The following is a 12565-nucleotide window of genomic DNA, read 5'->3' as shown; positions in this document are numbered from 1 at the left end:
ATCGAATGTATTTTGGTATGAATTGAGTCTTTTATAAGTTTGATTATTGAAATAGGTTTCAATACTCAACCATAATCACTGAAATAATCAACATGTTTTGAAATGGGTTAAATATATATTTGTTAAAATGATATATATATATATATATTTAATTGTATATGTTTATAAAATGTTGTGATTACTATCAAACTCAAATAAATAATTTTTTTAAACCTTTTTTTTATTGTATTCTATTTAAATTTTTTAAATATTAAAACAATATGATGTCGATTAAGCAAAAAAAGAAAAAAGAAAAAAAAGTGATCATCCTAACTACGATTCAATTTATTATCCATTCACATTTGTTATGGTTTATCAAAATCAAATCAAGATTAATGAGAGACATTTAAAAATACATTGACTAAACCTCTAGTTATTTCCATTTTTTCTATATTAATAAAATATTTTGTTAGCAACAGTCAAACTAATTAAATTACAAGAATTATTTTCAGTATTTACTACAAAATAAAAGTATTATGTCAAAAATCAAAACTAATTATATTTGGTAGAAAATAATAAAAAAAAGATACATAATTCTATAACAAAAAAATGTTATTTTCATTCACTCGATATCTAAAAAAAAATGTTATCTAATTCAATCACATTTTTGGTATATTAATAAATATCTATATATATATTATTGCATTTACATTAATCTTGTTATTAATTACAAATATATCACAATTTGGTAATAAATTATATAATTCATAAATTTTGAAGTCAAACAACAATTTTTTTTAATTAATATTTTTTTATTTATTTTTCTTACCAAAAATGAAACTAGATTGATCTATAAAAGGATGTGGTCACATTTGTTTTCCTTTGTAGCGACCATGGAAGATTATACTCAAGATGGAACCGTTGATCTCAAAGGGAATCCTGTCCGTAGATCTAAGATGGGTGGATGGAGAGCTTGTTCTTATTTTGTTGGTACTTTTTCTATTTTCTCATTTTTAAAAATTTTGTTTTTTATTTTCGGGATGTCAATTTGTACGAAAACTCGTATAGATATAAGTGTTCTTAGTGCGAATCAAATATAACATGTTAGTTTTGTTTGTAGGACTCGTTATCACTATTTTAATATCATAGATTGGATTAGATGTTACGTTTGATCAAATAATATATACAATGTTATCTTAGCATACCTACGTAGAATTAGTCGAATTAAGAGATCAAAATATCACGGAATTCAATTCTCATTAAAACGGAGGGATATGTTTATGTTGTATGATGCTAGTTCTCTTTTATTAGAAAAAAAATTAAAGCTTTTTTTTTGGGTTTATTTGATGTAAATTGTGTTTGATTGTCTAACATGTTATTTGATTTTGGGAATTTTAGGTTGATTTCAATTAAGGTAGTAGTTATTCCTTAAACATAAACTCAAAAGAAACTAATTAGGAATGTCACTAAAATATGATTTAGAGATTTTCTTTTCCTTATCAAAAAAATTCTCTAAATATTTTAATGAATGCTACATATTTCTATATATTAAAGAAAGTAAATAATTAGGGTATTGTTTAGTGTGGAGTTATTTGAATAACTAGGTGAATATTTTCGAATAGTAACATTTGATCTGTTTAGATTATATTGTGTTAAGTTATTTGAGTAAAAAATCATAATTAAGAGTGTAAATATTTAATTAAAAAATATAAAGTATTTTTAGATGAAAATTTGAGGAATGTGATTATTCATATAGTTAATTTTGATTAATGAAATATTAGACTTAAGACTTTAATAGTGAAAATTTGATAGAATATTGTTGATCATATAATACTAATATATTTAAAATAATTGATAAAGTAATTCACTTCAAACAAGAAATAGTTAGATAATTCCATAAAATCAAAAAGCTTTTTGAGAAGTCAAATCACTTGATTTTGATTTTATTTGAAAGAAGTGAATAAAAAGTATGATTTGTTTTTATTTTTGAAAAGATTAAAAGAAAAATTATGTACCAAATAGGTATATTCATGATTTTTTTAATTTATTTATAGGTCAATGTTATATATTTTGATGAGCAATTTACTTTGTTTTTTCTTTGTATATTATATATTTTGAGAAATGTTGTTGTTATACCAGATTGAGAATACTTTATGAATTTCAAATTAGTCATTTTTTTTTGTTTGGGATAATAAAATTGAACTCGATTAAGTTTAGGTTTATTGAACGAATTTTTTGCTTTGAATCTAAGAAAAGTTGAACTCGACTAAGTTTAAGTTTATTAAACGATCATAATAGAATATTCATATTGCCCTCAGAATAATTTTGACACTCACAAATGAAATGAATTGCAGCGTACGAGGTATTCGAGAGAATGGCATACTATGGAATATCATCGAATTTAATCATATACCTAATAACAATGCTCCATCAAGGTACGGTCACTTCTTCCAATAATGTCACCAATTGGGTCGGCACCACTTGGGTGTTGCCCGTTGTCGGCGCTTATATCGCCGACGCGCACTTTGGCCGCTACTTAACCTTTGTTGTCTCGTCCATAATCTACTTTATCGTAAGTTTTCCTTAATAACTTTCGTTTACAATTTTACAATATTTGCAATTACGTGATTAATGAAATATTGTTTGGTGTTTGGTGTAGGGAATGTTTCTCCTTACACTCTCGGTCTCGCTCCCGAGCCTAAGACCGCCTACTTGCAACGATCCAAAACTCGTCAATTGCGAAAAGGCCTCCACTTTTCAACTAGCCTTCTTCTATGGCGCCCTTTATATTATCGCAATAGGAACAGGCGGCACAAAGCCAAACATCTCCACAATGGGAGCCGATCAGTTCGACGATTTCAACCCCAAGGAGAAAACTCTCAAATTATCATTCTTTAATTGGTGGTTTTTTAGCATATTTATTGGAACTCTCTTTGCCAACAGCCTTCTAGTCTATTTACAAGACAATGTAGGTTGGACCTTAGGTTATGCTCTTCCGACATTAGGTCTTGCCATATCCATTGCGGTCTTTTTGGCCGGAACACCTTTCTATCGTCACAAGGTTCCGGCTGGAAGCCCTTTCACGAAGATGGCGAAAGTTATCGTGGCCTCGGTAAGGAAATGGAATGTTCCACTACCGAAGGACGTGAAACAACTATATGAGCTTGGTTTGGATGAGTATTCTACAAAAGGAAAGTTCATGATTGATTCAACTCCAACTTTAAAGTTTCTCAATAAAGCGTGTGTTAAGACGGGTAACACTAGTCCGTGGATGCTTTGCTCGGTCACACAAGTTGAGGAAACAAAACAAATGCTCCGAATGATACCAATTCTAACCGCCACCTTGGTTCCAAGCACCATGATCACTCAAGTTGGTACTCTTTTCGTTAAACAAGGAACTACTCTCGATAGAAGAATTGGCAACTTCGAAGTTCCACCGGCCAGTTTAAGCGGATTCGTCACGATATCCATGCTTGTTTGCGTCGTTTTATACGACCAATACTTTGTCCCAATGGTGAGGAGGTTCACGAGAAACCCTAGAGGTGTCACTCTCCTTCAAAGAATGGGGATCGGCATTATCATCCACATTGTTATCATGCTGATAGCTTCTTTAACCGAGAAGTATAGGCTACAAGTGGCTAAGGACCACGGCTTGGTTGAAAGTGGTGGTCATGTTCCGATAACCATATTCATTTTGCTCCCCCAATACGTGCTTATGGGGATTGCAGACGCGTTCCTAGAGGTGGGCAAGATCGAGTTCTTCTATGATCAAGCGCCCGAGAGTATGAAGAGCATGGGAACTTCTTATTCCATGACGTCGCTTGGACTCGGAAGCTTCTTGAGTAGCTTCCTTCTCTCGAATGTCGCTAGATTGACCGAGAATCGCGACCATAGGGGATGGATACTAAACAATCTCAACGCGTCACATCTCGATTATTACTACGCGTTCTTCACGATCCTCAACTTATTGAATTTCATCTTCTTTTTGTTTGTGGCTAAGTTGTATGTGTACAAGGCCGAGGTATCAAACTCCATGAAAATCCTACAAGATGAATTATGATTGAGTTTTTTTCTTCTTCCCTATTATATGGTGTTATGATTTACCCATTATATTATACTTTAAATTAACTAAATATATTGATTTTTATATTGATTCCATGAATGAATCCATGCATGCACTTTCACCCACATATTATTACATCCATGTAACAACCTTCTCTTCCCTTTATTCCTCCCCACCACCACTTGAGTATTTCTTCTACAAATGGTTATCTTTTGATCATTTCTGCCCCCCCTTCTGTCGGAGTTTCGACATAAAACATACATTATTCAATCATCATCATCGGACTCCGACCAATCCCTACCTGGTTTGGTGATCATGGGCCCTATCACCCGCCGGGAGTCAGGGGCCCTGATCCACCTTTCTATTCCCCTAACAAACCGCCAAGATAACATCCCATCTCCCAAACCTATAATGGCCTTCGAAGGTTCAGATCTCTTATGGCCCTTTTCTAATCTACAACGTGTCGACGCCGACGATCTCCGCGAAGCCGCCCATGAAATCTTCTTCACCTCTTGTAGATCATCCCCTGGCTTCGGTGGTAGGAATGCTCTCGCTTATTATTCGTCTAGCTTTGACGCTTCCAATGATACAACCACCGGAGGATCATGGGCTGGGCAAGGCTCTTCTTCAACAACCAGTAATGCAAATAGTAATAATGGGGTTATTAATAGTAAGGTTAAGAGGGCTCTTGGTTTGAGAATGATTAGACGGTCGAAATCGTCGCGCCGGGCTAATTCTATAGGGAATGAATTCTCGTGCTCGTCTCCTAAGAGCCCTACTGGAAGTGCCAGCCCGGGAAGGAACGCGTTTAACACATTGCCGCCGGCTAGGGCGAAGAGACGGATGACCTTGGCCGAGTTAATGCGACAACAATTGAGGGTTACAGAACAAGGTGATAACCGTTTACGTAAGACACTCGTTCGGACACTTGTTGGCCAAGTAACTTCCTTCAATCCTTTCAACCCTCTTTTATGTTTTTATGAATGAAGATGCTAATTTTCAAATAAACTCACAGACGGCAAGGAAACCGGAGACAATAATACTTCCACTTGAGCTTCTCCGGCACCTAAAGCCAACCGAGTTTGGAGAACCCCACGAGTACCACATGTGGCAACGACGACAATTCCATCTCCTAGAATGCGGTCTTCTCTTACACCCTTCGATAAGTCTAGATAAAAACTCTTCCGCCGCGGTCCGCCTCCGCGACCTCGCCCGTTCCGTCGACGAGAGCCCACTCGACACAACCGCGAAGAACTCCGAAGCAATGCGCTCCCTCTGCAACTCTGTCCTCTCCCTCTCGTGGCGTTCCGCCTCCGATAGCTCAACAACCACAGAAACCTGTCATTGGGCCGACGGCTACCCTTTCAATATCCATATCTACGTCACATTACTACGATCAATTTTCGATCTACAAGACGAAACCGCCATACTCGACGAGGTCGACGAGATGCTTGAATTAATGAAGAAGACTTGGACGACATTGGCGATAAGTAGACCAATTCATAACCTATGTTTCACATGGGTTCTTTTCGAACGGTTTGTGAAGGCGGGTGGCGGAGGAGGACCGGAGGCAGAGCTGTTAGGCGCTACGCTGATGACGATGAACGAGGTTATGGGAGATGCTAAGAGGGTAGCGGTCGAGAGAGACGCGGTTTATATGAGGATATTAGGTCCAACAATGACTGCGATTAAGAGATGGTCGGAGAAGAGATTGGGGGATTATCATAGATATTATCGTAGGGGAAGTATAGGAGTTATGGAGAATCTTTTGCCGTTGGTTTCCGCCGTGACAAAGATATTAGAGGAAAATGTTCCGGTCATGGGTCCTTTGCCGTCGCCGGAGAAGGGTTTATCCGTCGTGCTGATGGACTCAACTGGAAACAAAGTTGACAAATACATTAGATCTTCATTGAGAAACGCATTCTCTCAGGTATATAAAGAAAGATTTGAAATTTATTTGAAAATTTCAAATTCTGATCTTGGTTCTTGGTTCGTGTTTTTGAAGTTACTTGAAACGCAGAATATAACAAGTGCGATATTCCAAGAGGAAGAAGTAAACGAAGCTTTACTGAAACTAGCAAAAGAAACAGAGGAATTAGCCTTACGAGAGAAGGAGATATTCAGTCCTATCTTGAAAAAATGGCATCCAATGGCAGCCGGTTCGGCTGCAGTGAGCCTCCATTCCTGCTACGGGACATTGTTGAAGCAGTATGTGGTTGGGATCCCGACTCTGAATGCTGAAACCCTGAAGGCTTTACAGAGTGCAGGTAAGCTGGAGAAGCTTCTTGTACAAATGGTGGTTGAGGATTCTGTAGATTGTGAAGATGGAGGGAAAGCTATTGTGAGAGAGATGATTCCGTATGAAGTTGATGGAATCATAATAGGGTTGTTGAAGGAATGGATACAGGAGAGGATGAAGAAAGGAAGAGAATGTATTCAGAGAGCTAAAGAGACTGAGGTAGATTACTTACTCATCATCATCATCTTCTTCTTCTTCTTCATGTTTATTGAAATTGATGAAATTGGATTGATGAAATTGGAAGGCATGGAAGCCAATGTCGAAGAATGAAGCATATGGACAGTCAGCTGTAGAGTTGATCAAGATGGTGAAGGAAGCTATTGGAGATTTCTTCGATCTACCTTTAGGAATCACAGAGGATATACTCCTGAACTTTGCTGAAGGATTAAGTCATCTCTTCCACGATTACATCTCATTTCTTGCTTCTTGTGGTAATAATTCTAATCTGTAAATGAATTGTTTACTGTTAGCTATCATCTAGGGTTTGATTTGATCTAATGTTCATCAAGGTTCAAAGCAGAGTTACATACCAAACCCTCCTCCATTAACAAGATGCAGCCGCGGTTCAAAGATTGTGAAATTTTGGAAGAAAACGTCTCCCTGCGCCGCCATCATGCCGGGAGAACTCGCCATCTACGGCACGACGGAAGACGGCCAACAGATCCGATCATCCACCAGCCGCGGCACTCAGCGTCTCTACATACGTCTCAATACACTCCACTATTTACTATCACAGATCCATTTACTCGACAAATCTCTATCTCTTTCATCCAGAATCATCCCGTCGCCGACCGCTCAACGCCGCAGCAGCGGCGTTGGCGTCGGCGGATCTGCCTACTTCGAAACGGTGGAAGCCTCAATCAAATCCGCAATTCAACACGTTTCCGAGATCGCAGCTTACAGACTCATCTTCCTCGATTCAAGCTCTGTATTATACGATACATTATACGTCGGAAATGTAGCGACGACGAGAATAAGACCGGCATTGAAGACTCTAAAGCAAAATCTAACTCTATTATGCTTAATCGTTACCGAATCAGCACAGAAGATGGCGGTTAAGGATATGATGAGAGCTTCTTTCGAGGCGTTTCTCGTCGTTCTACTTGCAGGAGGCGGATCTAGAGTTTTCAAACGGCAGGATCATGCGTTGATTGTTGAAGATCTAAACGGATTAAAGAATATATTCGCGACTTGCGGCGATAGGTTAGTGAGTGAAGACGATTTAGAAAGAGAAGCGGAGGCGGTTGAAGGAGTAGTGGCGATAATGGGAGATTCGACGGAGCAATTAATAGACGATTTCAGTATTATATCATGTGAAGCTAATGGTAATGGTAATGGTATGAGCGCCGTCGTTAGAAGCGGCGGCGGCGGCGGTGGCCGGAGTCAGAAACTGCCGTTGCCGGCGACGACAGGTAAATGGAATAGATCTGATCCAAATACGATTCTTAGAGTTCTCTGCTATAGAAAAGATCGAGCTGCAAATAATTTTTTGAAAAGAACGTTTCAGTTAGCAAGAAGGAGATGACCTAATTTTTAAAATAATTTCAAAATCAATTTTTCAGTTTTTATTTTTTTTTTTTTTTTGTGTACAAAGTAATAGAAGACAAAATTTAAAAATTTAATTTTCTATATCAGCCATTTTGATCTTTTATTTCTATTGTTTTTTATTAGACTTACTGCTATTCAAGTTTAGGCTTCTTTTTTTTTAATTTATTAATAGAGATTCAATTTGTATATTTTGTTGTTCTAAATAATCTCTATTATCATTACCATTTTTTTTAGTCTTTCATATAGTTTGTTAATAATTGAATAAGTGCATGAAAATAAAACAGTTATTCAGCCCATAACAAAAGAAAAGAAAAAATTCGAAACCTAGCGATGTTTGTTGTCGACGACTTTCTCATTCAGTTGTTCATTTGACAACCTTTGGTTAATTCGAAACATAATAAACACATACCTAAATCTGATGTTCAAAAGATCTTAAGAGTTGTGTAATCTAAGGATAATTTGTCACTCCATAAGATCCTTCCTGAGAAGACCTTATCTATTGTTGACCTCAACTCTAAACGACCACTTCTTTTGGGCATTAGAATTATGTCACACATAGATATTTTTATTGTTCATTTTTTTTTTTGTTAACTGTATATAATCTTGTTGCTCATTTTTTAAGAAGAAGGTGTTATTTGTAGATAAGCTTATTGCACAATTTCATTTTTCAAAGTGAGAGCGTTATCTGTATATAATCTTATTGCATCCTTTTTTTAAAAGGAGGGCGTTATTTGTAGATAATCTTATTGTACCAATTTTTTTTCTTTCAAAGAGGAGATTGTTATCTATAGATAATATATTGTAAATGTTTTTCAAAAAGGAGAGCGTTATCTATAGATAATCTTACTCCACCGTTTTTTTTCAAAGAGATGACGTTATCGGTAGATAATCTTATTGCACTATGTTTTTTCAAGAAGGTATTGTTATATGTATATAATCTTATTGCACCATTTTTTTTCAAAGAGGAGGGCGTTATAGGTAGATAATCTTATTGCATCGTTTTCTTTTATAAAAAGAGGGCGTTTTCTAAAGATAATTTCATTACACCTTTGTTGTTGAAATTGTGTAATCCGTAGATAGTTCACTTATACTTTCTCAGTTTTTTCCAAAAATTCCCTTAATATTAGTGTAAGAATTTTTATTTTTATTTTTTCTAGGAAGGGTATTCTAAAGATAATCGAGTTACACACCATTAGATATTTTATTATTATTATTATTATTATTATTATTTTAAAAATCATATAGTGTTGACATAGGGTTTATGCCGATGATTTTTTCAACCAAATGCTCATGGTTCATGACTTAGGACTTTCATCCCTTTCCATTTTTATTACGAAAATGTCCCTAGTGTTGACGTAAGTGTTTTATTTGGCGATACACTTTTTCAACAAAATTCTCCTAGTCCATGACTTAGGATTTTTATCGCTCTTTTTTTAAAAGTTCTCCTAGTGTAGACATAGGGGTTTTAATTTAAATGATGATGCCTTAGTGTTGACATAAGAGTCTTATTTAAATATGTGACTAGTTTATGACGTGAGGTTTTCACCATTTTTTTTTTTTTTTTTTTGAGAGATGCACTTAATGTTGACATACGAATCTTGTTTAAATAGTGGTGCATTAACAACATTCCCATAATATATGAATTAGGGTTTTCACCACTTTCTTTTTTTAAAAAATGTCTAGAGTGTTGACATAAGGGTATTGTTTAAAAAGAGATGCATTTTTTTAAACAAAATGTCCTAAGTCTATTACTTAAAGTTTTTACCCTTTTTTTTAATAAGAAAAGTACCCCCTACAATTAATATAATACGGGGACTTCATTATTATTTTTTCTTTTTAATTAGGAGATAGAACAAAAACATTGACTCATCTATTATTTATATATTTTAGCCAGGTTATCGCAGTCATTTTGGATTCAATTTTTTTTTAAATTATGTTTTGATCATCATTCTTCAGAGCTTCTCAAAAGGGAACCGACTTTTTTTTCTCGACATAAAAGTCATCAATCATAAACTCACTCTCGTGTTTAAACAATTGTTTCAAATTTTATTCTTTGAAGGAACTTGATCAAGCATCAACTACTCTAATGTTTTTTTATTTTGCCTCCACTTTGGAGCACATTTTTCGAGAGTTTGTCTCATCTCTATTTTTTTTATTTTAGAGAATATTTTTTAACTTTTCAACTTTTAGTGAGAGTTTTATTAACTTGGGTATATTTGATTTAATTGGTACACTTAAGTTCTTAAGTTTACAATTTAGACAATATTTATGTGAACTTTAAATGATGAATTTAATATCTCAATCATTGTGAGTCTTTTTATGACAATCGAAGTATATCTGGTAGAATCGATATACTAATATTTTTGTACATAAAAAATAAGTGTTGATTTCAATACCTCAACGAACACGAAAACTTTTTCGTTTTTTAGTACCACATGTATATCTAATAGAATCGAAACATATATGTTCTTGTAAAAACATGATGTGGCGATTTCAATATCTCAACTATAACGAGTAAATTTTGCTCTTTCATTCTATTTTTATTTTTCTAGCCTCAAGTTTAAACATCTCTTTTAAGTAACCCCTAGAGACAAGACATATCTCTCAATTTGTGGTTTCGGTCTGGCTTTAAATAAATTTATCATCTTTTCACAAACTTACTTCGAGAGTTAATATTTCTTAGCATTCAAAAAAACATGAGAACAAGCCCAACCAGATCCACCAACTATTGTAAATTTACTTCAGATAATAAAAAACTGGGATGAAAAATCTGATCCCGCTAAACAAGATGTCGCATCAAATAAAAAAAAATAATATCAACAAAAAATGAGTGGTGAAAAGAAAAATAAAGTACCCTTTTGATGATAAAGATGCCATCGAAAGGGAAAAAAAATTACATTTTAACTTCTCTCAAGAGCTTTTTTTTTTCTAAGTGAGAAACCTAATCACAATATGCTAATTTGTGGTAATTCAAATCTTTGAATCCACGTCATTCTAGAATATATATATATATATATATATATATATATATATATATATATATATATATATATATATATATATATATATATAAAGAGTTTATCTATATTCATATTAGAAAACTATAAAGAAATTGAAAAGTATTTTCCTGGTCTCATCGATGACTTTTTTTTAGAACAGATGGTGTCTTTTTTATCTTCACATTACTCTCATTTGAATTGATGTTGTAATTTGCTCGGTTCAACATCTTGTTTAACCAGATTTTTTTTAAATTTTTAAAATCTGAATAATACATTCAATCGGTGGTGGGCCGTTTGTTACTCATACCCTCTAATTGTGTTGGTGATTATATCTCGAGTCTGCGTTCGTCCTCTTCTAAAAAACAAATAAGTCGAAATAATAGGATATGTGTTGGTGATACTAAAATTGTTCCTTCATATGTGGGGCCCTTTTTAAGCAACCTCACATGATTTGTACGAGTTTTTTACCATTTCAATCATAAATATAGATGATTCATTATCATCTAACAAGACATTTTTTGATGTTGCTTACTGTGGAATTGGGCTTAGGGTTTGAGGCACAATTTGACGTTCCTCAATGTTAGGTACAAAAAGGGAAGGAAGATATGTGTGATTGTTTGTTGGATTCAAAAAGTCATATATATACATATGATGTTAAATAAATTAAATAAAATTAAATATACGAAGAATGAAATCACCGATTGAGATGTTGATTCGAGGCATGTGTTAGACACATTTCCCTTAAAACATATCTATTGTCTCCCGTTTGTGTTGGAGCTTATCGTAGATGACTTCCTCCCAGGGTACAACAAATTCAGTAGTGATTCTGCACTAAAATCACTACTCGTCGAACTTGATAGCGTACCTGAACTATCACCGGGTTTTAACTGAAATATTGAGCAAAGAACTTGAAGAACAATCACAAAACAAGAAGAGGGCTTTTGGAATCTAGAGTGAGAAAATATAAGATGATGGGGTTGTTTGGGATTAGAGATAAGGGGTTTTATATTGTTGAAAAGTGAAACTATCATAAAAATAAAGTCAAACATTAATCTTTGATCCAACAACTAGCCTTGATTGCATTTTCTCTTTATTAAAAAAATACACGTTACATGATTTTCTAAATTGCTAATAAATTAATAGCAATAATATCATGAAAGTTACAAAGACAATTAACAAAATTAAATATATTTAATTTGATAATTGTTCTTCAAGACATTAAATGTTAATTATATAATTAACAAATTAATTATAATAATTTAATTATTTGGATCAAATTTCACTTTAATTCACGTTTGAATTTCGTGTGAATTTCGTTTGAATTTTATTTGATTTTATTTACCTAAATTCTTATTTCCATTCATTAATGGAATTTATGGATTAGTTTAAAATTCCAACAATCCCCCACGTTAATGGAAATTGAAAGATTAACCCGGTGAAAGGTTCGGCAGTTGAATTCTACATAGGATAGGTAGGTGTAACCCTTTGAACCTTCCCTTGTGAAAACATATAACTTTACTAGCTGATTAGTAAACTCGATGTCCTTGAACTATTCTGCCTTTTGTGTAAACGATTACACACTTTCACATAGAATTCTCCTTGATACAAGTCAAGCTCTCATGGTTGTGTCCGTTTTGGCCATGGAACACGCGCCTAGTTCTGTGAGAGGATCTAAAA

At 34.3% G+C, this 12565-nt stretch overlaps 2 protein-coding genes across 2 annotated transcripts; both read left to right on the top strand.

Annotated features, from left to right (window-relative positions):
• Window positions 1-869: 869 nt before the first annotated feature.
• LOC124940450 (protein NRT1/ PTR FAMILY 5.2-like) lies at window positions 870-4039 on the top strand. Its single transcript, XM_047480971.1, has 3 exons — window positions 870-969; window positions 2334-2551; window positions 2639-4039. The coding sequence occupies exons 1-3, from the start codon at window positions 873-875 to the stop codon at window positions 4037-4039; spliced, it is 1716 nt and encodes a 571-aa protein (XP_047336927.1). The 5' UTR covers window positions 870-872.
• A 414-nt stretch (window positions 4040-4453) lies between these two features.
• Window positions 4454-6792, top strand: LOC124939368 (protein unc-13 homolog). The gene is made up of 3 exons (XM_047479848.1): window positions 4454-4981; window positions 5058-6500; window positions 6586-6792. Exons 1-3 carry the CDS (start codon window positions 4454-4456, stop codon window positions 6790-6792), a joined length of 2178 nt encoding a protein of 725 aa, XP_047335804.1.
• Window positions 6793-12565: the final 5773 nt, after the last annotated feature.

The sequence above is a fragment of the Impatiens glandulifera genome, chromosome 5 (genome assembly GCF_907164915.1).
Source record: "Impatiens glandulifera chromosome 5, dImpGla2.1, whole genome shotgun sequence".
Classification (NCBI taxonomy): Eukaryota; Viridiplantae; Streptophyta; class Magnoliopsida; order Ericales; family Balsaminaceae; genus Impatiens; species Impatiens glandulifera.
The sequence above is the reverse complement of the archived record's forward strand: the minus strand, read 5'-3'. Positions and strand labels throughout refer to the sequence as shown.